We start from the raw sequence: 24,900 nt of genomic DNA, 5'->3' as shown, positions 1-24,900 counted from the left end.
AATACTTACATGGACCAGACCAAGTGAGGGGACACACCCCAAGAAATACATTAAAAGAGTCTGAAGAATGGTATCACTGAAATCAGAAGTGCACCTCAAATGAAGCTCATGAGCACAGTAGTAGTATCATATTGGAACAGCCCCACATTTTCATCATACAGGTGTGTTTCATCAGTTTTCCTCAAGAAATTATATTAATATTTTTACATATTAGAAAAATATATAGACAAGCCAAAATATATAAAGTATAACTATAAAGAAATAATATGAAGTGCCTGTTAAATAAACAGTATGAATACACAGCAAACAAAGAAAAAATTCAAACATACAGTAAGTTGTTCATATTGATGTGTGTTCCTGGGAAATTTTCAGAGGAAATAAAGTGTGTACACCAAGCTTTTAAGTGGCCATCTAACATCTTAGTCCTGCCCAATTTGCCCTGCTGTGGCCAATCCTATATGGTTCTATAAAGTCATATGTTACAGAAGGAACCAGGCAGAAACCAGCACTCCTGTCAAAAGAATATATTACATGTTCTGTGAGAGACAGACAGTGTCCTTACCAGGCCCGGGACACCCTCAGGATGGAAGGATTGGGGCAGAGGGTATACACAGGGAATTATCTCACCTTGATCACTAGACAGCAGCCCCCCTGGGTTGCTACCATGCCTCGGATTCCCACATAGCATCATGGGACATGGAATTATTCGGTTGAGCCCTGTTGGGTTCCGTGTGTGTCACCAGGGGTTGTTGCATTCACTTGGGAGCCCTACTTCATGGGGCTTCTGCCTCACCCGGAAGTCATTCTGGATCACATGTACAGAAGACCAGTACTACTCCCAGGTGGTAGATAAAAGGAGCTGCCTGCCTCTCATTGAGAAGCCAGAGTCGAGTGGAAAGTAGATGAAGCTTGCAAAAAGGAATGGAGGAGGCAGTGACAGAGAAAGGAGGAAAATAATTGCTTTATTATGTTTATAACTTAACTGTGCTTATTGCTTATACTTGTGGCTGGGGTGGGAAGCGCTTAATGAAGAAGAGTTTCCACAAATAAACACTCTTTATCCTTTTACACTTGAGTCCATGCCTGCTTATGTTGGGTGTTTGGGGATCTGGAGCACCCCCTTCTTAGAGCAGGTTAAAGGAAATATTAAAACATTAGTCAGTCATTAAAACCCGGAGAAATGTATGATCTCAAGCTGAGATTGAGTTTAGCTTCTTGTGATTTTCTTTAAAAAGTGTCTTTAAAGCCTTGTGAAATAGCACAGAGAGATAAGCATAGCTATGATCAAGGGATGTAAAGTGTTATACAAAAGGCTTTGTAAGGTGTTTAATTTAAATGGCTCGAATGCTCCCTGAAGTAGACTTCCTACAAGAAATGCAGTAAGATTTTCAGAGTGGCAAGAGGTTCATTGTTTAATACTGAGTATACCAGTGGGACCAGATACAAAGAATATTATTGGTGACATATTTCCATGTGACACAACGGCTCCTGTTACAGTTCAAAGTGCCTGGTGAGGAATGTGGCTCTCCTCTGTGAAGTGAGCTGCAGAAATATTGTCATGTATGTGGTAAAGAAAGCTGCACTTTTGCTTTCTAGGGATGGTTTAGTTACAAAGAAAACCACTTGTTTAAAATCATAATCAGGACAGTAAGTTTTTAGCTAAATGTCAACTGTCTCCTTTTCAGATTTGCATGAAAGTCAGCATGTCTTCCCCTTGGTAAGAAAGTAGCTATAAAGATGTCTTTGAGCTTTATTGAGTTAGATGAGATAGAATTGGAGTCAGTTTGTCATGGAAGGTTTACTAAGTTTTACTTTGTATTTTCAAGTCTGGTTTTTGACTCTTGAAGAAAGTGAGCTTTGGAAAAAGACTGTTTGCCAACTTTATTATTACAATGCAGAGCACAAAATATGACAATGAAAAAAACATATACAGCACAAAAAGATCCATATACAAATATATATACAGTATATAACTTTAGTTATATCCATAACAACATCATATAAAGACATACTATATATAAAAGAAATTAATAAAACCTAGAAAGTACTAAGAAGTGTTTAATGTAAAGCACCAAAAAGATGCACACAGTGTAGAAGAAATTAAAAATGTTTAGAATGCTTAATATCTTACTGTGTGTATGTAAAAATGTGATGAAACATGCATTGATATATTACTACTACTACTACGTGTATTTATGAATTGAACTCAAGCAGCATGTCTATTATCTTTGTTCCCTCCATTTTTGTATACTATTTTTTCCAGGATCCTTATGTATTTCTTTTTGATGACTTTGTTGTCCGTTCTATTTTGGAAGCGTTTCAACAGCATTTCTCATAATTATTTATAACACAATCCAAAACTAGTTACAAAGCTACAGAAATATTCTCAGCAGTTTCACTAATACTGAATGAGACCACTGCTCCACCTCATGATCATACAGATAAAGTATATCCAACGTGCAATTCATCATTTTCATGTCTCATCTTCAGAGGCATCGCCTCCATCTCATCCTGTAATTTTTTAATAAAAGGTGTTCACCAAGCATGAAAACAGATTCTTAGAGCAGAGGCCTTTATTAAATATAACCTATTTAGAAATTCAGCATTTTAGCTACACCACCATATACCATACATCCACAGCTGTGGAATGCCTTAGCCTGTCTATGCAATGCCCTTTCTGTCTCAGCTTTTAAAACCAGGCTGTAGACTCAAAATTTAAGTGTAGCATACCCTGATTAGAGCTGCCAACTAGTTGTACTTATTGCATCTCTGCTTGTTAGTCAGTTGCATAAAAATAAACAATTATGAACCATTACTAACCCTATTCTGCTCTGTTTTCTGCTCAGCATCCTGTTGTGGTACTTTATGCAACTGCTCAACTTATAAGCTGCTTTTTTGCCCATGGAAAAGATATGACAGATGATGGGAGCCCTGATGTCATGATCTGAGGTTTTAGGGATTTTGAACTTTGTTCATCATCATCTTTTATTTTTATAGCTATTGTTGCAATGATATTTGGTATCACAGATGCCATTATTTTGTGCCATTTCAATTATGGAGGCAACGCAGTTTTTTTTTTTTCTTTTTAATATAGTTATGGATCCAATATCACCAAAGGATCAGAGAGATTGCTATGTGGGGGCGGAGTGGTGGCTCTGAGACTAAGGATCTGCGCTGGTATCCAGAAGGTTGCCGGTTCGAATCCCCGTCACTGCCAAAAGAGATCCTACTCTACTGGGCCCTTGAGCAAGACCCTTAACCTGTAATTGCTCCAGGGGCGCTGTACAATGGCTGACCCTGCGCTCTGACCCCAAGGGGTATGCGAAAACTAACAAATTCCTAATACAAGAAATTGTATAAGGCGAAATAAAGAACAAAAAAAAAATGTGTGACATTCTGCCATTGCTATTTATAGACATTATAGACATTCACTATCCTAGCTTCAGTATAAACTTACTATTTTTGCAGTTCTTTAAAAGTATACTGTATATCAGCTCATTACAGCCAGTCTATTATTTTGATTTTTGACATTTTAAAACTTTTGGCCACAAATTTGTGTTACTGTGTTTTAAAATAACACACTTTTCTCTTCCATCCCTCTCTTTTCACTACAGTGAACACCAGCCTAGTGAGGCTATAACACTTGGAATTTGAAAGAATTTTGTTTTCTCAGACACTCTGGCACTAATTTATATTGTACAGGGTGGCGCAAGGAAACAGGAAATTTTCAATTGATGTCAATGCACTCATAAACACATTAAAACATACATTTAATGATGAAATGTTTTGTACAGGATATGCAATTAATGATGGTAAATCAATATTCATTCAATATTCATTTTATGTTTTGAAGAAAACATAATGAAGGTGTTGTCCATTTCTCTGTACACATTCTGACAGCTTGTTGTGGAAATTCTGCATTGCTCGATGTAACATGTCAAGAGGAATGTCAGTGATTTCCTCTTCAATCCTCCTTTTTAATTCAGCAATGGTTGCAGGACATGTGTGGTACACTTGGCTTTTAAAAACAGTGAGATATGGGGATTTCTGAGGCTATGGAATGTCACCGTTGTATGACTGATTGTCTGGCAGTATGTGAAGTGGCTCCACCTGGGGACTTCTTTTTTAAGGCTGAACCAGTTTCTTCAAAATTACGCAGCTATGTTGTAATCGCATGAGCAGATAGTTTCAAAATTTCCTGTTTCCCTGCGCTACCCTGTAGAATGCCCAGGAGAGTGTGAATGGTCAAGACTGAGCATGGCCTAGACTGAAACTTTGACTGTGTCCGACTTTTTCTATGGCCTTGCATTATAACAAATTGTGGAACCACCAAAAGGATGCTGCTGACTAGAGTTTTTGTTTTCCTCTTCTCTGTTGTCACCTGGCCATCTCTCAACAAGAATATTAATGGGCATATATTGTTAGGGTCCTTCCATGTCAAACAGTTTGAAATTAGTTTGCGTTCCTGTGCGTTTACACTAATTACCACTTGTATGTGTGTGTATTATATCATTTGTAAGGTTTGAAATTTACCTCAGAACTTGTTACAGCACTCTAAGCCTGCATTCTGTGAAGAGCAGCATACAAAAACAAGCTGAAATTAATTGAATAATACTAGATCAAAGAATGTCAATTCTTAATCTAACATACTCTCTGACATATACATTGCCCCTTAAAGATATTTATAGATTTCCCCTTCATACGTTAATACCTTCTGTAAAAGTTACCTCTAAGATTATGTAACTTATGAATTTTTGCAAAACCACTTCCTAAAAACTGAGTGCTTTATTTATCAGTAATGTTCACAGTCTCATTCTTGATCAAAGCTCATTTTATTTATTCTCTTCAATAATTACCAGACTACATCAATAACTACCTCTCTCTCACTCAAGCTACAAAAATCCTCAAACCACTTTCTTTGCATTCCTTTGTACTCTAAAGTAAAATTGTGGTTCAAAACCTGAAATGCATGGTTTGTTTAATTACTTCTGTAAATTCTTTAGTCTGGAGCTAGAGTGGACCAGAGAATGTATAAAATGGAACATTTCCTTCCACTCCCAATTTTAATGGGACACTTTATTGTTTGAGGCAACAGGTCAATGTAATTATGATTAATCCAAATATATTCATCTATAACCTCCCATTTATGTAGTCCATTATTGAAATTTAAAAATTTTCAACTTGAAATCAATGCCTTATCATATTTCCTGACAATTTCCAAATTTTCTTTTCAAAGAAACTCATTATAATAAATTAAATGGCTATTATTCTGTTTGCACAATAAAGGAGACTCAAATGGCTGAATAGTGAGAACAACACACCAACTAAATAAAACACAAAATTATTACTTTACGAATCAATTTTCTTTTGTGGCAAAGTCTGTCATCTATCACTGTACCAAGTATCAATGTAATATATCATAGCTTTGCAGCTATGCTTTGCATAAAGTGTCCCCCTTTTGTGTCCCTGTAGTATTTTGCAAATAATATCTCAAAACAAGTATGGCAGTTGTAGCATATGTATATATGCAAAATGCCTAAATAAACTCATTAGGAAAGTCTGCTTCATCACAGGATGAATTCTGGACACACTGGAAGCAGTTGTGGAAAAGAGGATATTGGTAAAGTTAGATGTCATCATGAAAAATCCCCTCTATCCCCTCCAGGAGGCGCTCTTTTGGAGCACTTTTAGTCAAAGGCTCACTCTACCACAATGTACTAAGAAGCACATCTGCGGAAATTTAATTGCACACTGCTATCAGGCAATTCAATCAATAAATAAATGAATAAATTTATATTGTGGAGAAACTTCAAAAGATTATGTTGGGAGGGAGCACTGATTGATTAGCTGAAATATTTGTCCTGCGAGTCTGTATCCTTTTTATGTTTCTACTGCTGTACGCATTTGAATTTCCCTATCATGAAATCAAACATATGAGCTTTTAAAAATTTCCTATCTGAGCACACAGGCATCTGCATTTCACATGTATATCACATTTAATCTAATTAATAACACTCCATCTCCAAGTTTCGAGCATGCATAAAGCCAAAGAACCAATGGGATTCTGTTAAAAAATGTACTGATAAACTCTCTCTCATATGACTCTCAGACCAATTCTTTCGGGATTATTGCCCCTTGATCAGGTGCAGACAGTCCTGTAAAATACTGAAAACTCACACATACTCAAGACAAGACATTCACATTGCCATGGTATCAATTAACAGACCTCATAATCTTCAAGGACAAAATACTCCAGAAAGGTTCAGGAACATTCTTGATGTAATTAGTTTAACTTCTACCTTCCTAGAAGTCATTTAAATACCACTCAATCAAACTCAATTAGACCTAAATTGTACTGATTACTATAGTAATAAAAATTAAGGACACTCTAAAAATAAATTACCTCAATTGTATTAATACATATCACTAATTGAAAAGGATCACAATCATACAAAACACAAAGTTAGTCAACCTTTATGTGTAAAGCCTACTGGATTCTAAGACAATAAACACTGATGGGAACAGTCCAAGCAACTGAACAATTAATGTTTCAAACAAATCATCATTCTTAAAATCAAGAGATTTTTAATTTAAGAATGATATGTTTGATTAAAGTGCTAATGCATATACTGTATATCCAAGGATTTTAAACTCTAGTTCTTGTCTCAATCACATTTCTTGCATATAAATTCTCCCTGGTTCATTATGTACAGTATATCTTGAAACCCTTTTTTATTATTCACCTCCATTTGCTTTTTGCATTTTTCAGATTCTTACACAATTTGATTTTTTCCAATTTTATTTAAAGCTTGAGCAATACAGATTATTACTTCAAAAATAAAAGGCACAGCAATTCAATTTATTAATCTTTACAGTATTATTTGACAATTGCTCATTATTTTATTCATTTGTTTCCTTTTTATCATAAAGCTTTCTCCTTGGAATTTTAATACCAGTTAATCTTGTTTCCCTTCCTCCCTTGCTTTCCTGCGTAAAGCACAAGTTTTGCTCAGTTTGTTTGGAACTCAACCATATCCAGCACTATCATCTCCCCCACAATTTCAATACATAATCTCTGCCCCTTCTCCAAAATTTCCATAATCAGATCTTTTACTTCTACAAACTGAATCCATGTGAAAAAATATTAAAGAGGCAGATAAATCTCTTTTTTAACATTATAACATATTACAACTTTCACTAGTACAGTGATCCCTCGCTATATCGCGCTTCGCCTTTCGCGGCTTCACTCCATCGCGGATTTTATATGTAAGCATATTTAAATATATATCGCAGATTTTTTGCTGGTTCGCGGATTTCTGCGGACAATGGGTCTTTTAATTTCTGGTACATGCTTCCTCAGTTGGTTTGCCCAGTTGATTTCATACAAGGGACACTATTGGCAGATGGCTGAGAAGCTACCCAACTTACTTTTCTGTGTCTCTCTTGCGCTGACTTTCTCTGATCCTGACGTAGGGGGATTGAGCAGGGGGGCTGTTCGCACACCTAGACGATACGGACGCTCGTCTAAAAATGCTGAAAGATTATCTTCACGTTGCTATCTTTTGTGCAGCTGCTTCCTGAAACGACATGCTGCACGGTGCTTCGCATACTTAAAAGCTCAAAGGGCACATATTGATTTTTGACTGAAAAACAAACTCTGTCTCTCTCTCTCTCTCTCTCTCTCCCTGCTCCTGACGGAGGGGGTGTGAGCTGCCGCCTTCAACAGCTTTGTGCCGCGGTGCTTCGCATACTTAAAAGCCAAACAGCCCTATTGATTTGTTTGCTAGAGATTGTTTTCTCTATCTATGTGACATTCTGTGCTCCTGACACGCACTCCTTTGAAGAGGAAGATATGTTTGCATTCTTTTAATTGTTAGACAGAACTGTCATCTCTGTCTTGTCATGGAGCACAGTTTAAACTTTTGAAAAAGAGACAAATGTTTGTTTGCAGTGTTTGAATAACGTTCCTGTCTCTCTACAACCTCCTGTGTTTCTGCACAAATCTGTGACCCAAGCATGACAATATAAAAATAACCATATAAACATATGGTTTCTACTTCGCGGATTTTCTTATTTCGCGGGTGGCTCTGGAACACAACCCCCGCGATGGAGGAGGGATTACTGTATATCTTTATTTTCAGAGCTTAAGAAAATACTATATACTAGAAAATACTATACTAGAAGTACTATTTTGTTTCACTTCTTTCTAGCAAAAAACAAGTCACCTTTGCATTAACATCTTAAGAAAATTGGTCTAATCAACCTGTTCTGTTGTCTGACATGTTTCGCTGGTAATAACAGTGTGGTAGCGCTGGGTGTGTATTATTATAACAGACCAAAAAGACAACCAATGTATCAAATAAAAAACTATGTTGATTACTGAGATTCAAAACAATCTTAAATGGGTAACACAGCTAGTAACTAGACATGGAGTATGTGAATTTCCCCTTGGGATTAATAAAGTATCTATCTATCTATTTCAATTCCTTGAATCTTCCTTTCCTTACTAAGATATTCTTGATTTGAACCTCATTTTTTGTCTTTATTTTTTATTAGTTTTTTAACTTTTTAATCTCTGGATACACCTTTCCCTTTCATAGTATCTCCTGACATTACCATCCATTTCCTAATCTGCCAGCATGACATTATGTTTCCCCAAACTCCCAACCTTGTGTGAATGCTTATATGCATTCTCCTAATTGCCAAATGGGGTGTAACTATGAATTCCACTTAATTATGGAAGACCAAACTACGGATTAGTTGGGAGAAAAAAGTTTCACAACTACAAAAACAAAGCCATAAACTTTATGGTTTAGAACATTACAACTGTTCTTTTTTCTGCCCAATACAGTAAACTACTCTCTTAATACTTCCTTAAAAAAAAAAAGAAAAAATACACCACTTTTATATAAAATATAATATAAAATGTAAAATTTGCTGAAATGGCAGTGGTAACGCTTCTCAAAGAAATGCTTGTGAAGGGTAGTTTATGTGGGACTAATTTCGTCTCACATCCTTATTACTATAGCAGAAGTGGTGTACTCTTGAGTTGGAGCCTCAGCCTCCAAGCATTTTTTTTCTCCACTTCTTCTCTGTTTTACTGACCACTCAAACTTAAGATTGTGGTAATATTTCTTCATACTGTAGCATTAGCTTATGTTTGTGGTAATTAAGTCTAGAGAGCATTTTATGCAATCAGCAAGCATTTGTACTATAACATGTTTTGCTTAATAATAAAAATGGGACAATCAATATCTTTACCAATTTTTTAAATATTGAGAAAAGCAGTGTTTATTTGATATATTTATGCATACATTTATGTTCTTATTTTCTTGGTAAGCGTCTATCAACAGCTGGTAGAGCCACTAAATGCTGGATAACTTGCAGTGCACTGTATGCCGACAGTCAATGCCTACAGTTAAATTACAAGAGGTACTTGGATTCTACCTTTTGATTTGATCTGCTATTTTGAGGTCCGCCAAAACTTCACCCTGTGAGAAAACAATGAAAACTTCTAAGGGAAATGAAGACATGAGAAGGTTGCTTGTTTGTGTTGCATAGCTGGGGGAGTGCGTGGGAGGTATATTCTGCAAAAAAGGAAATTTAAATTAAAAAATGAAAATACAATCTCTCTGTTGCCATTTACTTTTCAAATTCTACACGCAAGAATGTTGCAAAAATTAAAAATAAAATGAAAAATTATTTTATGTCGTTGTTTCATATTATCTTTATATTTGTAACACAGCCACGGAGGATGCAAAAACCAGTGTGTTTCTTCATGACAGTCCCAAGCCCGGATAAATGAGGAGGGTTACGTCAGGAAGGGCATCCGGTGTAAAATTTTGCCAAATCAATATGCAGACAACAATACAAATTTCCATACCGGATTGGTCGACCCCCGGGTTAACAACGACCGCCACCAGAACTGTTAGTCAACAGGGTGCTGGCGAAAATTGGGCTACTATTGGTCAAAGAAGAAGAAGGAGAAGAAGGAGAAGAGGAGGGAGACATGTCCGGAGGCAGGAGGAGAGTAAAGAGAGTGGAACTGAGGGTAGGAACTTTGAATGTTGGGAGTATGACTGGTAAGGGGAGAGAGAAGGAAGGTTGATATATTGTGCATGTTGAGGCCCAGGTTAACAACAGCCACTACCAGTACTGTCAGCCAATAGGGTGTTGGGGGTAATTGGACTACTGTTGGCTGAAAGAATAGAAGAAGGGGAAGGTGTAACCGGAGGCAGGAGGAGAGTTTAAGTGACGGTAGGAACTCTGAATGTTGGCATTATGACTGAAAAAGGGAGAGAGCTGGCTGATATGATAGAGACAAGGAAGGCTGATATATTGTGCGTGAAAAAGACCAGATGGAAGGGGAGTAAGGCCAGATGTATCAGAGGCAGGTTGAAATTGATCTACCATGGTGTGGATGGGAGGGGAAATGGGGTAGGGGTTATCCTGAAGGAACAGTATGTCAAGATTGGAGATGAAAAGGGTGTCTGACGGAGTGTTACTTATGAAGCGGTAAATTGAACATGTGATGATGAATGTTATTAGTGCATATGCCCCGCAAATTGGGTTTGTGATGGATTAGAAAGAAGATTTCTGGAGTGTGTTGGACGAAGTGGTGGAGAGTGCACCCAAAGGAGAGAGAGTAGTGATGAGGAGGTGATGGGTAGGTATGATGTCAAGGAGAGGAATGAAGAAGGTCAGATGGTAATGAATTATGCAAAATGAATGGACATGGCAGTGGTGAATACATATTTTATGAAGAGAAAGGAACACAGGGTGACATACAAGAGTGGAGGAAATGCACACAGGTGGATTATATCGTATACAGAATGGTCAGTCTTAAAGAGATAATTCATACAAGAATCATGTTCTGCATATTTGGTTTAGGTAACACATTAATGCATCTCAATTAACATTTTTACAGGTTACATAAAGTGCTGACAGCTTGCATAACTGCTATGACCACATTGCAGGTCAGTAATTTTCTTACAGATGAGAAGCATCACATATTCTATTGAATTGTAATCAAGATATATACCAGTGTTATATGCATTCTAATGAAATATATATTTTAACAGACATACCCTAAGAAATAGCACATTTTATGTTCTATTACTTTAAGGATTTCCAGTGCTTGCTTTTGCACAAAGCTATGGAATGTGTATCTATTTTACGAAATAGGATATTTTTCTTTGTCATTTTGTTGCCTAAATGTACAGTATGTAAAAGCTAGAATTGCATAGCTTTCCAATCTTACAGATATTATACTACACATCCTTTGTAAAAATCACATGGTCCTTTAAATAATCATCCTTAATTAATGTCCTCTTTAACAAATCACATGGTATTTTGAGAAATACCCAGCTTCATTAAACCTATCCCATGAAACACAAACTTTGTGTAATAATAAATGTTTTTAGATAGTCTCAATGGTAAGCATATATATGTAAGAACATTTTCATGTAACAAGATGAGACTGCAAACCTAAAAAAACTACCAGAAAACAATCTGTCAACAGAACACATTACAACATTGCATCTGTTAATATGCTACAGTTTACTCCTAAAAGATTAGCCAGAGCATAAGTGAAGTGCCTTGAGCATGGGAAAGGTTCTATATAAATAAAATAAATTATTTATCATTATGAAATAAGTAATCTATGTGTCTGCTGATTTGGAGCACTTCAAAAATTGTATGTCACAGGTATCACTGTATATGAAAAGCTCTAAAGAAAGCCTTGGAAACAGTGTGCTGTACAAATGTAGCATTCACATCATTTTCCCAGTTTACTGAAGTACAGTACATCACATGGTCAAGGAGGAACTTAAGGCATACATTTAATGGTTTAAGATGACTCATTTAGCAGTGAAAACTGAAAACTTATTAGTTGAACTGATTAACATTTGGAGGAAGATGGCTAATTTATGATTATGAATGGTGCATATGCTTAAAGGTATCATTAAGAATTCAGTCACTATTTATGAAAGGTGAAAAAGAGCCGATAAATTTTAGATCTTACAGTTACAGCTCAGTTTAGAGAATTGTGTAAATGAAAATGTTAAACAGCACCATTCTGTACGTTGAAAACCGGAATGTCCTGCAAGCTTGAAGTCAAACACATCACTAAACCATTTCTAGATAAAAGTAAAAAACATACAAACAAAAAAACAGAATGCCAACAGTGTCATATTTTACTAGTTCCGAGACCTCTGTATTGAAACTTGCATATAAGTAAATGTTTACAGCACTCTGATAATTTAATAGAAATGTGCAAATTAAGAATAATCCAAGTAGGTTTAAATACAAAAATATTAGGTGAATTTTTTATCAAGTATATTTAAATGGTGCAAGGTGGTTCAATATTTCCTTTAATTATTTGGGGCATGAACTTGACAAGATGTCAGACATAAAGCTGAGGGTTATTGCCTTGTGTTTCATCTAGTGTATCCCACAGTTGTTGTATTGTCTGGTGGCACATCTATACAGTAAACTGGATGTTCAATCTCATCACACAATGTTCATTTAGACTCAGGACTCATAAGTCTACTTATTTAACTTGAATACACTCTTATTTTTCATTTTAATGACATCGCATAATAACCTTGCTACTCGTCCATATAGGGAAGAGTAAATTGATGCTATTAAGGGAAATAGATGATTTGCAATGATTTTCAAATATCTTGACATACCTAAATATACTGAAAACTGTCATGTCACCGGCATCAACCTGCACTGTTGACACCACTTGATGTATTCATGAACTGATGGGATTTTCACCAATCCCCATTTTCTCTTGAATTGGGAGTAAACAGGGACTCATCATACCAAGCAATGTTTTAACAGTCCTCCTAGACCCACCACATGCTTCCTTAAATTCCTGCAAGCATATTTTGTTGTTGTTGTTCATTTACAGAAGGGATATTCAGTGGGAATTGTGGATTCTGACATGCTTCTTCTAGCACCACTGTTAAATTTTGTAGTGAGCTCAACTGTCATCCTGCAAATCTCTACTTGCACTCTGCTTCAGTCTGTTACTGACTAAGGGGCTGCCTATGACTGGCTGATTTTTGAGCACAAAACTTTTCTTGATAACCCACTGATAGTGCTGTGTGTGAAAACCCACTGGTGTCACATGCAATGCTCATAACCATGACACTTTTAAAGTTACTTGTAAACATTTTGTACTATGGTTGTATTGTTAGTAATAGCTTATTAATAAAATTCAAGTCAGTGTATAATCATTTTTGCCCATGATCTATTTTTTCTGTAGTAATTCAAAAAAGTTCTGATATGCTCAGTACGGTTGCTATGACAATAAGGTTGGCATAGATATATACAGCTGAGTAGAAGCTTGTTTATAGATTTGTGTGCCTGTAAATAGATAGTAGCAAGTAAAGCAGACTCATAGTAGGAATGGAAAAAAGCCAAAGTAATGCTTCAATTTCATACTCACAGGCTGGCTGGCCATTTATCCACTGTCCTTCATAGATGATGCCTGAGCTGTGAATCATAGTGCCATGACCATTGAACAGATCGTTCCTCCACTGACCCTGCAAATAATAACATTTGATGATAATTTTGTACATGTACCGGGTTACCTGCTTTTACTTGTTTTCACCACTGCTGACCATCATCCTTTGTACATCACCATCTTAGATCTCTCAAAATGCTGATACAGCAAACATTTGTGAACTTCTGGTTTCTGCACAAAATCCTTTACAATTCTCTACACAGATGCATATGAATGTTAATAAAGTGCTCCTACTTATCTCCTGTCTGATTTCCTACTTTGCTTTGATTTCTGCCAAATCATCAACAAACCCAAGTATTAGATTTAATAGGCCCCAGAAGAACACATCTATGCAATATTGCTTACCCCAGGTGACAATGTAACTGCCATCTTGGAATCAATAACTAGTTATGTCAACTTCAGCAGCAATAACTTCAATAAAATGTTTGCTGCAGTTACTTTTCTCAATATTATACCACAACCCACAAAACATTATAATTAGATTCATTCGAAAAATATTCAATAATGTGAAAATATATATGCATAGCTTTTTATATATTATAGGCTGAATAAAAACTAGCCAAATCTGACAAATGTTTGAGCTCTTTTAACAAAAAATGTATTTTAATTTTGGCATGACAATATTTATATAATGACAAGCTAAAATATTCAATATTATTTAAGTACAAATGTATAAAAAATGATTCATAAAATATTACTCATCAATTCTTTTTTCTGATAAGCATGTGTGCATGGAGGCATGACTAGAATTGAGAGAAGTTGTCTCATGCCATAGAAGTTGCTGCTCTGCAGTACCCTAGCCTACACAAATGTCTGGCACTAAACATGGAACCATGTTGCTTATGACAATCCAAGCTTCTACACAATACATGTGCATAATTTTAATACCAATTAAACACATTTAAAATGTAAGAAAAACATCTAAAGGGTTTTGTCGAGTTCAATAAAATACCTTCCTGGTTTTTTGTATTAATTATGCTGATCCACCTACAACATTTTTTCCCCTGAAGTAAAATCAATTTTCATTTCCTCTTTTGTCAAGTTTTTACCTTTTTTTGTCTGCACTTTAAGTTTCAATGTTTTAATCAGATGTGTGTGCATTTTAAACATTTTTTCTTGGAATCTTCATAATTTTTATTTACATTTTAGGAATATGGCTACATTATTTTTGCGTATGCCTGTGGGAAAGCCAGCAAAAATGGGAATGCTTTGACCTTTTTTTATTGTATTGAAAGCCAAAGAAGAAATCAGCTATCCTTGACATACTCACAGAGAAAGCAAGTCACAATTGCTACTTGTCTCAAATGGATTTAGTAACCTGGAAGAATAAGTGAAGTACCCAGCTTCACTTTTATTCACTAGTACTTTTATTTATTAACACAGGCAAATAATGTGAAGTAGACCGCTGATGGGGACTGATGGATTATTTTTCTGTACCAAAATTGGAAGATCAAGTTAAATGGAAGGCAAGTTGTTAAAAGTCAATCAACTACCATATACTTAGCAACACATGAGGGTGACCCACTGCTTCATGTTGTAACAGCGCTACTTACATGGACTGCAAATCACAGCAGCCCCAAGAGTAATGCGCCATTGGGCAGCTTTAGCTTTTCTCAGGAGGGTTGCTGGGAAAAACAAGGTATGGCGCAGAATTTAACAATGCAGCCATAAGAACCCAGTAGGATCACAATCGTTGGATGTCTTTTTGTTTCTACATTTACTTCACAATTGGATTACAATTACAGAAATACAATTTTCTCTGTGGTTTTATGTTCTTGTCCTATATCTGATATTTTGTGTGGTTTTGTCATGGTTGGTAAATGTATTTGTCCAAGAAGCACTACCCAACTTCTACAAATCTTCACGTAACAACCGGATACCAGTAGGACAAAACGTTTCATAACATTCAGGAGGCTGTTCACTTGGCATCTTAGTTCATGCCTGGGTGTGTTCTTGGCAACCCCAAATTAAAATAAATAAATCACTGTTTTACAGACAATAAGAAACTGAGTGCTTTGCGGCCACTACAGTCTGCCGATAGAAATAAGTAAATTAAATTGTTGATTCATGTAGTTCTTACTTAGTACTACTTAAGCTTTAGTTCAGTTTCATTTAAACAGTTTCTCATCTTTATTTACTGGTGCACATTTGCTGGATAAGAAGGCCAATGAGATGTGCATCAGAGATTTTTCTACCCTCATTGCTATTACCCTACAGTTAGATATGTTTCTATAGAAACTAAGTGTATTTTACATAATGATAAGGATTGTTCACTCTGGCCCCAACTATGTGCCATATCAAGAGGAGAAAACAAGCTTACAAATCATGAGCTCAGAAAATGTAGCACCCTAATCATGCACTAGAAGAATGAAGGTTAAAAAAAATAGGTGGCCTGGGTGTATGTACGAAAATAACAAATTTGACAAATGAAGTGACCATTCAATCCCTCAAGCTTGTTTGTTTAGCTAAAAGCTAAGCTACCCCAATATTTCATCCAGATACTTCTTAAAGGTTGTCAAGGTGTCTGCTTCAACTACATGATACAGTAGTTTGTTCCAGATTTCCACAAATATTAATAAAGAACTGTTTCCTGGCTTCAGTTTGAACCCTTAATTTCAACTGGTGACTTCTAGTATGCAGTTCATCATGTAGCTGAAAGAATACAGCTAGATCTACTTTATCAATTCTGAAGACTTGGATTAGGTCCCCATTCAGTCTCCTCTTCTTGAGACTAAACAGAGCATGACATGTCCTTACGTTCTGGGATGCACTTGGTTACTTTCTTCTCCTCTGCACAATTTCATGTGCTGTTATGTCCTTTTTGGAACCTAGTGACCAGAACAAAATTCCACGTGCTGTCTTACTACTGAATTACATAGTCTAAGTGTAACATCCATTGATTTTGTTATGTATCTGTTTGAATTGTGTGCTTTTTATGTATTATTGTTGTTTTTGGTAATTTTGTGTTATTTTTCTTGCTTTTATGATACAGTAATCCCTCGCTATATCGCGCTTCGCCTTTTGCGGTTTCACTCTATCGCGGATTTTATATGTAAGCATATTTAAATATATATTGTGGATTTTTTCCTGGTTCGTGGATTTCTGCGGACAATGGGTTTTTTTTATTTCTGGTACATGCTTCCTCAGTTGGTTTGCCCAGTTGATTTCATACAAGGGACGCTATTGGCAGATGGCTGAGAAGCTACCCAACTTACTTTTCTCTCTCTCTCTCTTGCTCTGACATTCTCTGCTCCTGACGGAGGCGGTGTGAGCAGTGGGGCTGTTCGCACACCTAGACGATACAGACGCTTGTCTAAAAATGCTGAAAGATTACCTTCAGGTTGCTCCCTTCTGTGCAGCTGCTTCATGAAGCGACATGCTGTACGGTGCTTCGCATACTTAAAAGCTCGAAGGGCACGTATTGATTTTTGATTGTTTGTTTTTATCTGTCCCTCTCTCTCTCTCTGACATTCTCTGCTCCTGATGGAGGGGATGTGAGCTGCTGCCTTCATTGCAACTGCTTTATACGGCGGTGCTTCGCTTACTTAAAAGCCAAACAGCCCTATTGATTTGTTTGCTTTTCTCTCTCTCTCTCTCTGACATTCTCTGCTCCTGACGCGCACTCCTTTGAAGAGGAAGATATGTTTGCATTCTTTTAATTGTGAGACGGAACTGTCATCTCTGTCTTGTCATGGAGCACAGTTTAAACTTTTGAAAAAGAGACAAATGTTTGTTTGCAGTGTTTGAATAAAGTTCCTGTCTCTCTACAACTTCCTGTGTTTCTGTGCAAATCTGTGATGACAATATAAAAATAACCATATAAACATATGGTTTCTACTTCGCGGATTTTCACCTTTCGCGGGGGGTTCTGGAACGCAACTCCCGCGATCGAGGAGGGATTACTGTATTTCTGCTGATTTCACTAGTCATTTGTTATTTGTGTTCTGTACCATTAAATGTATCTCCATTCCATGTGTTTTGTAGGTGGAGGCACAGGAGGGGAGACACCATAATGTTACGGCTGCTATCTACTTATCACAGTCAGAAGTGACAGCCAGCAGTCAAGTATAAAATGATTCCAACATCTGCAATAAGTATTGCCTTTTCTATGGATTTTCTGTTTTTCTTGATTTTTTGTGCACTAGTTAAAAGGATTATGATTTCTGAATTTCGTATTAGAACTTTGTTTGCTATAGTACTGACTTTTAAGTATCTCTTTTTCACCCATTTTTGCTCTTTTTAGTATTTGGCTTGTATATTTCTATTTTCTCAATTATTTTTGTTTATGTACAAACGGACATCCTTTCTGTGAGGCTTTCAGCAGATTTTGCAACAATGAAGTTTATTTTTGTGTCTAAAATCCCTTTTGGTCTGTAAAGCCTGAGGCAGGACACTGGAACTGAGGTTAAGCCCAATGGGTGAGGCCTTTTCCAGGAAGGCAAAGGACGCCTGGCTTTGCCTGGCCTATGAAGACTTTTGTGGAGCATTTGGAGGTCCCTTACCCTTTTGCCATGTTTAGGACTTCCGCCCACAACAGATTTTTATTTAAGAGTGTTAACAATATAGCCAAACATTTTATTTTCCTTTTTATCCCACTTCTGCTCATTGTTTAGACCAGGGGTGTCGAACTCCAGGCCTGGAGGGCCGCAGTGGCTGCAGGTTTTCATTCTAACCCTTTTCCTAATCACTGACCAGTTTTCATTGCTAATTAACTAATTTTCCCTTCATTTTAATAACCCTGTTTTTAAGGATTCAGTCCTCTGAATTTATTCCTTTCTTCATTAAATGAGATCCAAACAGAAATGAGATGTGAAATAAGCTGACAGATCACCAGCTAAATTGGGATTTCAAACTCCAACCAATTTTCCCTCCAACCAGTCTCAATGAAAAGCTGATTGTTGCTGTTAACTAAACTCGTTATTTAATTCCACAGCTTGTTGCTGCTCTCATTCTGCCATGGCAGACATTTCTAAAACTGTTGATTTTCTGTTTTTTCTAAGGACACAGTCAAAATGTCTAACAATGTCTAACTTGTATCTCAGAATGGATGAATAGTAACTTTCTCAAGTTAAATAAAGAGAAAACTGAAATCTTAGTGATTGGCAATAATGGATACAATGAGGCTATTAGAAATAAACTGGATGCATTAGGATTAAAAGTCAAAATGGAGGTAAAAAGCTTAGGGGTAACTGTTGACTGTAATCTAAATTTTAAATAGCATATTAATCAGATCACTAGGACAGCATTTTTTCACTTAAGAAACGTAGCAAAAGTTAGATCTCTTATATCATTGAAAGATGCTGAGAAATTAGTTCACGCGTTTGTTTTCAATCGACTAGATTACTGTAACGCACTCCTCTCAGGACTACCCAAAAAAGACATAAATCGTTTGCAACTAGTACAGAATGCAGCTGCTAGAATCCTAACCAGGAAAAGAAAATCCGAGTACATTTCTCCAGTTTTGATGTCACTACACTGGTTACCTGTGTCATTCAGGATTGACTTTAAAATTCTGCTTATGGTTTATAAAGCCTTAAATAATCTCGCCCCATCTTATATATCAGAATGTCTGACGTCTTATATTCCAAATCGTAACCTCAGAACCTCAACTGAGTGTCTCCTTAGAATTCCAAGAGCAAAACTTAAAAGAAGTGGTGAGGTGGCCTTCTGCTGTTATACACCTAAAATCTGGAATAGCCTGCCAATAGGAATTCGCCAGGCTAATACAGTGGAGCACTTTAAAAAAACTGCTGAAAACACATTACTTTAACATAGCCTTCTCATAACTTCACTGTAATTTAAATCCTGATACTCTATATATCCAATTCATTATAATAACTGTTCATGGTGGCTCTAAAATCTGTACTAACCCCTACTCTCTCTTCTGTTTCCTTTTCTGGTGTCCTTTTCCAACAATGATGGATGGATTAAAAGCCAGAAGTCTGTATGACCATCAGCATCAAGTGACTCCGTGAGAACCCTAACTACAAAGAGGACTATTTCATGTATGTTAGGTAGAATGCCCAGAGGGGACTGGGCGGTCTCGTGGTCTGGAACCCCTACAGATTTTATTTTTTTCTCCAGCCTTCTGGAGTTTTTTTTGTTTTTTCTGTCCACCCTGGCCATCGGACCTTACTCCTTTTCTATGTTAACTAATGTTGTCTTATTTTAATTTCTTACTTTGTCTTTTATTTTTCTTTTCTTCATTATGTAAAGCACTTTGAGCTACTTTTTGTATGAAAATGTGCTATATAAATAAATGTTGTATTGTATTGTAAAATGTTTTGGTGACCTGAGAGATCAACCTTACTGAGACCTTCATCTTTCGTTATTTTCAGATATTATGTGCTGGGCACAGTTGAGCTGGTCATGTGGCGGTTTGCTTTGTGTCTCATTATTGTTTGGCTGCTAATTAAGGAAAAAGAGACAACTAAGGGGTCTGAGTCAAGTTAATTAAAACTAAGGCAAAAGAAGTTAATCAGCAGCAAAAACATGTCACAAATGAAGAAGAAGGATAGAATGAAAACCTGCAGCCACTGCGGCCCTCCAGGACTGGAGTTCGACACCTGTGGTTTAGACAATGAGAATATAGTGCCAGTGTATACCCCTAACATTCTCAACTACAGGGCACTGTTTAATGAGCATAAAGGAAACTAGCAATGGAAACTTAAAATTTTAGATTTTTGAAAATTGAAAACAAATAGGTTATCACAACATTTTTAACTGAAATTAGTCAACCTTTTAAATCATTTTATTCATTGCTTAAAGTAATTTTTTAATTTTAACCTCCTGTCCTCCGCCCCCCCCCCCCCATCTACAGTATGAGACACTTGAACTGCCCTCAGAATGCAAGATTTTTTTTTTTTTTTTAAAAAGAAACAAAACATAAAAATTAGCACTACACACCCTAATCTGTTTCTGGTTGTTAAATTATAATGTAGCATTTAAGATTTTTTGTATAAAGAATCTTTTCTGTACACACTGTACCAGTGGAGGAAGATCTCATAGCATCTCTGAACTTAAAATAACATCAAGATGGCCAAACATAAGCAAAAGGAAGAAAATAAAGAACAAAGGAATGGATGAACACTAGAACAATAAAAAAGTAAAATAAACAATTCTTACGTGGAACTCAGGGCCTCTAACTCAGGATTTTCCAGGGTCAGTTGAGCAGGTAGTCCTCATGATATTGGGAAATTATGTGCTATCTTCCAGTCCAACATTGTGTAGTCAGTTTACATACACAATCACTAACCTTCGTAAGCACTCTAAGAAAAACATTCTCTAGTCTTGGCCACTTGTTTTGTAATGGCCAACCCCTCACCCAGCCGGCAGCTACACCTCCAAGACCTGTGGCCTGGATAATTTACTGAGATGAATCTAACAATCAAGCCGTACCTCTAACAAAGTACACTTTTCCCCCACAATCGACGGTGTAAATATAAACTCACAAAAGCAGATATGTAAAATTATACTGATTAAATGTATTAAATGAAACAACAAGACAAATGCAAAAATAGAAAGAAACATATATAAATATAAATATCCCTCCACCACATCAACAATGAGACACCACCATATATAAATACAACAAAACCCTCCCTTGCCCCTGTAACATATAACAAACATGAATAACAAAAAATGAATGAGATACGGAAATGATCGTGAACTTGAGTCCAGTTATAAAAACTGTCCTGAATACGGTTGACTGAACTAATGATAAATGAGTTGTTTGAATTTCCCGGAACAAAATGGAGCAGCCTCACCGTGAATCCTCGGTGCATGGTGGATGATAAAGTCCGACCTCGGGGTCTCTCATGATGAGGGTATTGAAGTAAGTCCGGCGGATTGAAAAACAAACTGGATGAAAAATGCGTGATGTAGAATGTTTGAAAAACAAACTGGATGAAAAATGCGCGATATAGAATACAGCAGGTAAAGATGGCTCGTGGTCGTGAAAATGAAACAGTCTCCTTCTCTTCTCTTCTCTCCTCTCTCTCTTCCTCTCCTGATGGCTTAAATAGTCCTGTGACGGCTGTAATTAATTAATTGTGAACAGGTGTTTTCCAGGTTTGAGGCTGTGGTCTTCTTCCTTCATTCATCCCCCTTTACGGGGACGGCATTTACTGATACACACACACAAACAGCAAACGGGACAATGGAAACGAGACGCACTCAGTACTGACATTTGACAACACTAACAATATAGCCCCGCTACAGTTTGATTTCAACCTTTCTAATTCATTCAGCTCTTCTCCCTCAACAATTTCCAAATCACTAAGTACCTCCTTGGCACTGTCTGTTACTGCTGGGAGATCATCCTCTACTTCACATATGAAAAATTCAGAAAAATGCAAATTTAGAGCATCTGTTAGTTCAAAGACTACATATTTTTGTTTGCCCTTAGTATACTTAATACACTCTAGTTTTGACTGCTCTTCAACTACTAAAATACTAATAGAATCTCTGTCATTTTACATCTTATCTGCAATATATCTCTCCAGCTGACGTTTAGCATTCCTAATAGCCTTTTAAATGTTGCTCTCATACGCCCTGGAGTTATCTATCTTACACACCTTATTTTTTTTCCGGTTTCTTTTTAATCTAGTTATTTATCCAGTGTGAAGATTTCTTTAATTTCTTACTATTTCTACATTTTGGAATGAACATATTCTGCATTAGATGCAAAATTATTTCAACCTGCCTCACATTTAAAAGTTTATCAAAGTTTATCCATTTTAGACTCTGGCGCATCTGCTGAAAAAAATGACTTCACTAAAGTTAAACTTAATTGTACTCACTGCACTATTTGATGTGCTTGATTTGACAGTTATACAAATTTTGTTCTCTGGAAAGCAGATACAACAAATTATTGAAAATTAAACAACAAGGAAAGTTGCGAAGACACTTGACATTCATTTTGTCCTTACATGCTTTTGACCTAACAAATTGCATCTAAATTCTTGTGCTTACATGTTTGATTGATAGGGGCCGTTTTCTTAGTTTTAACCAAGGGTAGCCATAATTTACTAAGCTACCTCCAATTTCACCCAGTGGCACCCTTCTACTTCCAGGTGTACCGATGCCTTATAGCACTTGTGCCTAGGTTTATTTCACAACTGGGGTGCCTTGTGAATGGACTTTTCAAGTTGTCTCCATGTTCATGTGCAGCTAGGTTGCCTAGCTATTCTAAACTATCCACATTTGAGTTAGTCTGGGTGTTCCGGTGAGGGCTTACTAAGACTTAGTAACACACAAATTTAGAAAATTGATGGATTCTTCTAAGATTTTGTTGAATGTGGGGAGAAGAAAAAAAAAAAAGCTGCTAGCCTGTCTTGTTTTTGAACCTTGTCAGACCTTTCACCACACCACTACATTTCAAGAGTTCAAATGTAATACATATTTAGTATGTTCTACAATTATTTTCTCCACCACTTGATCCCTATATTTCTATCTTAAGTCAGCTTAATTGTACATTTGGCTTAATTGTACATACTTTATTACACTGCTGCCTTGCTCATTTTTTTTGTTCTTGTGAGAAAGACTATTATTTATTTAACACATCCCTTTTCCAGGAAGGCTCTTGTTGAGACCCGCTCCCTTTTTATTATCTTGTCCCACCCTGTCTTGCAATTCCCTTTATAACATAACCTTCTCCTCACAAGTTCTCTTCTCATTTCCCACTTCAAAGAAGATTTAATAATGCATTTATTTTGAGGCAGAAAATCAGACTTGCAGTTCTGAAATTTATACAATTTACTTTAATCCAAGATGAGTGGTCTACAGTGTCATTCTCAATTGCACTTTAATTATGGTGCTGAGAAGGTGTGTTTTTAAGTGTGCAAAATGCAGTATGGTGATTGACATAGTAAACAATAAATCTCAAAGCCAAAATTGCTAAAATGGATCAGAAAAGAAAATTCAGATATCAACAAGGCTACAAAAGCTTAAATCATCGAAAACTAAGGCAGGCATTGTGATCCTACCTGATACTGGCAAAACATAGCCACGACTTAGCTGGGTGCTTGCAGCTATTAGGCGAGTCTGTGCAGATATTTGCACTGACATACAAATGTCAAATTAAAATAATCTGCTTGCAGCTGGTGTCTCACAGCTGTGATCTAAGCTGTATTTATAATCCCTGTGCTTTCTGCATTTCATAGTTTGTGAGATGCTGATTTAAAACTGATTAAAACACAGTGGGGGGAAAACAATCTGAGTGTGCACGATCTAGGTTGTAGCAGAAACAGTGCTGTCACTATAGTTCAAATATATTTTTGCATGAAGATCTTCTGTTTGCCTGTTCAAATATGTTTAAAAAAAAGTCAACGGTTTCCATAGGATGTACTGTACATACCTTTTCACATGGGTGTGTATGATCCTGCATTTGGTATGCACAAATTTACCATTAGACCATTAATGATCTACTTGAGCACTAAATTGTTGCTCAACTAGTTGAATGTTTCCAGTTTTGTCTTTCAGTTTTCTATAGTATGCTTAATATAATAACTTATCTAGAAAAATATTGCTTCTAATAGTATGTGAAACTGTCGGTGTTACAAGCCTGTTTCCAGTTGAAGGGCTAAACCAACTAGCCCTGAAGTGTTCTATACGCCCTTAGTTGTGTGCATTTGTCCAGCCTTCTTAAAGGTCAATGTAAACGATAGCTGCCTCTTGCTGTTTATTTTTTTTAATTGTGTGTTTACCACACATGAAAGAGGTAGGAATAGTCTAGTAACATTTACAACCTTAAAGGTAGAAACAGTAATCTGGAAAAAGAAAAAAAAAAAAAAAAAAAAGACCAATATGAGGAATGCATTGTTCATAAGACATTTTGGCTGCACCTTGATTTTCACGCACAACTGCTGCTTGTTTTTTTTTGTACTCTTCCCACTTCAATGAAAAGAAGCCAGCAGTACAATATTCTTGTTTCAAAGAAGTACAGAATTCTGATGTGGCTTGCCTTGCACTGACCTGCAAACACCTGGCTGCATAATAGTCAGTGCCACTACTGGATATGCGGTGTTCAGTTGGAGTTCTGCAATGTGTGTAATCTGTGTTTTCTTTCCATGCTATTGGGGCTTGTCCATTATCAACTCAAATCCATTCAGTTCTAAAATTGTACTATTACCATTTCAAATTAGGCAGCTCATATAAATATCAATTTTCTGAGCAGCTGTTGATTGCAAGGCTTGCAATCTACTTCGTGTTTAAATCTTATGGCTATATTTTGTCAGATGACAGAGATATCAAAGGGTATCACAATGATGTTACTCCATTCAGACAGACAAGAGTGAAATATATTTTTACTGGTAGTTAGGTAAATTAATGTTTATGTTTTAGAAGACTTCACACATTTAGGAAGC

The 24,900-nt window shown here is 36.5% G+C and overlaps 1 protein-coding gene across 1 annotated transcript in view; it reads right to left on the bottom strand.

Annotated features, from left to right (window-relative positions):
- LOC114656603 (MORN repeat-containing protein 1-like) overlaps nucleotides 1-24,900 on the bottom strand; it is a gene marked incomplete at its 3' end in the record, with an annotated part of 83,977 nt that overhangs the window by 7,839 nt on the left and 51,238 nt on the right. The window contains exon 7 of the mRNA XM_028808241.2: nucleotides 13,457-13,553. Coding sequence (XP_028664074.2) covers nucleotides 13,457-13,553 — 97 coding nt within the window. The remainder of the gene's footprint in view (nucleotides 1-13,456; nucleotides 13,554-24,900) is intronic.

Source organism: Erpetoichthys calabaricus, chromosome 8 (assembly GCF_900747795.2).
Source record: "Erpetoichthys calabaricus chromosome 8, fErpCal1.3, whole genome shotgun sequence".
NCBI lineage: Eukaryota > Metazoa > Chordata > Cladistia > Polypteriformes > Polypteridae > Erpetoichthys > Erpetoichthys calabaricus.
This window is presented reverse-complemented; position numbering and strand designations above follow the sequence as displayed.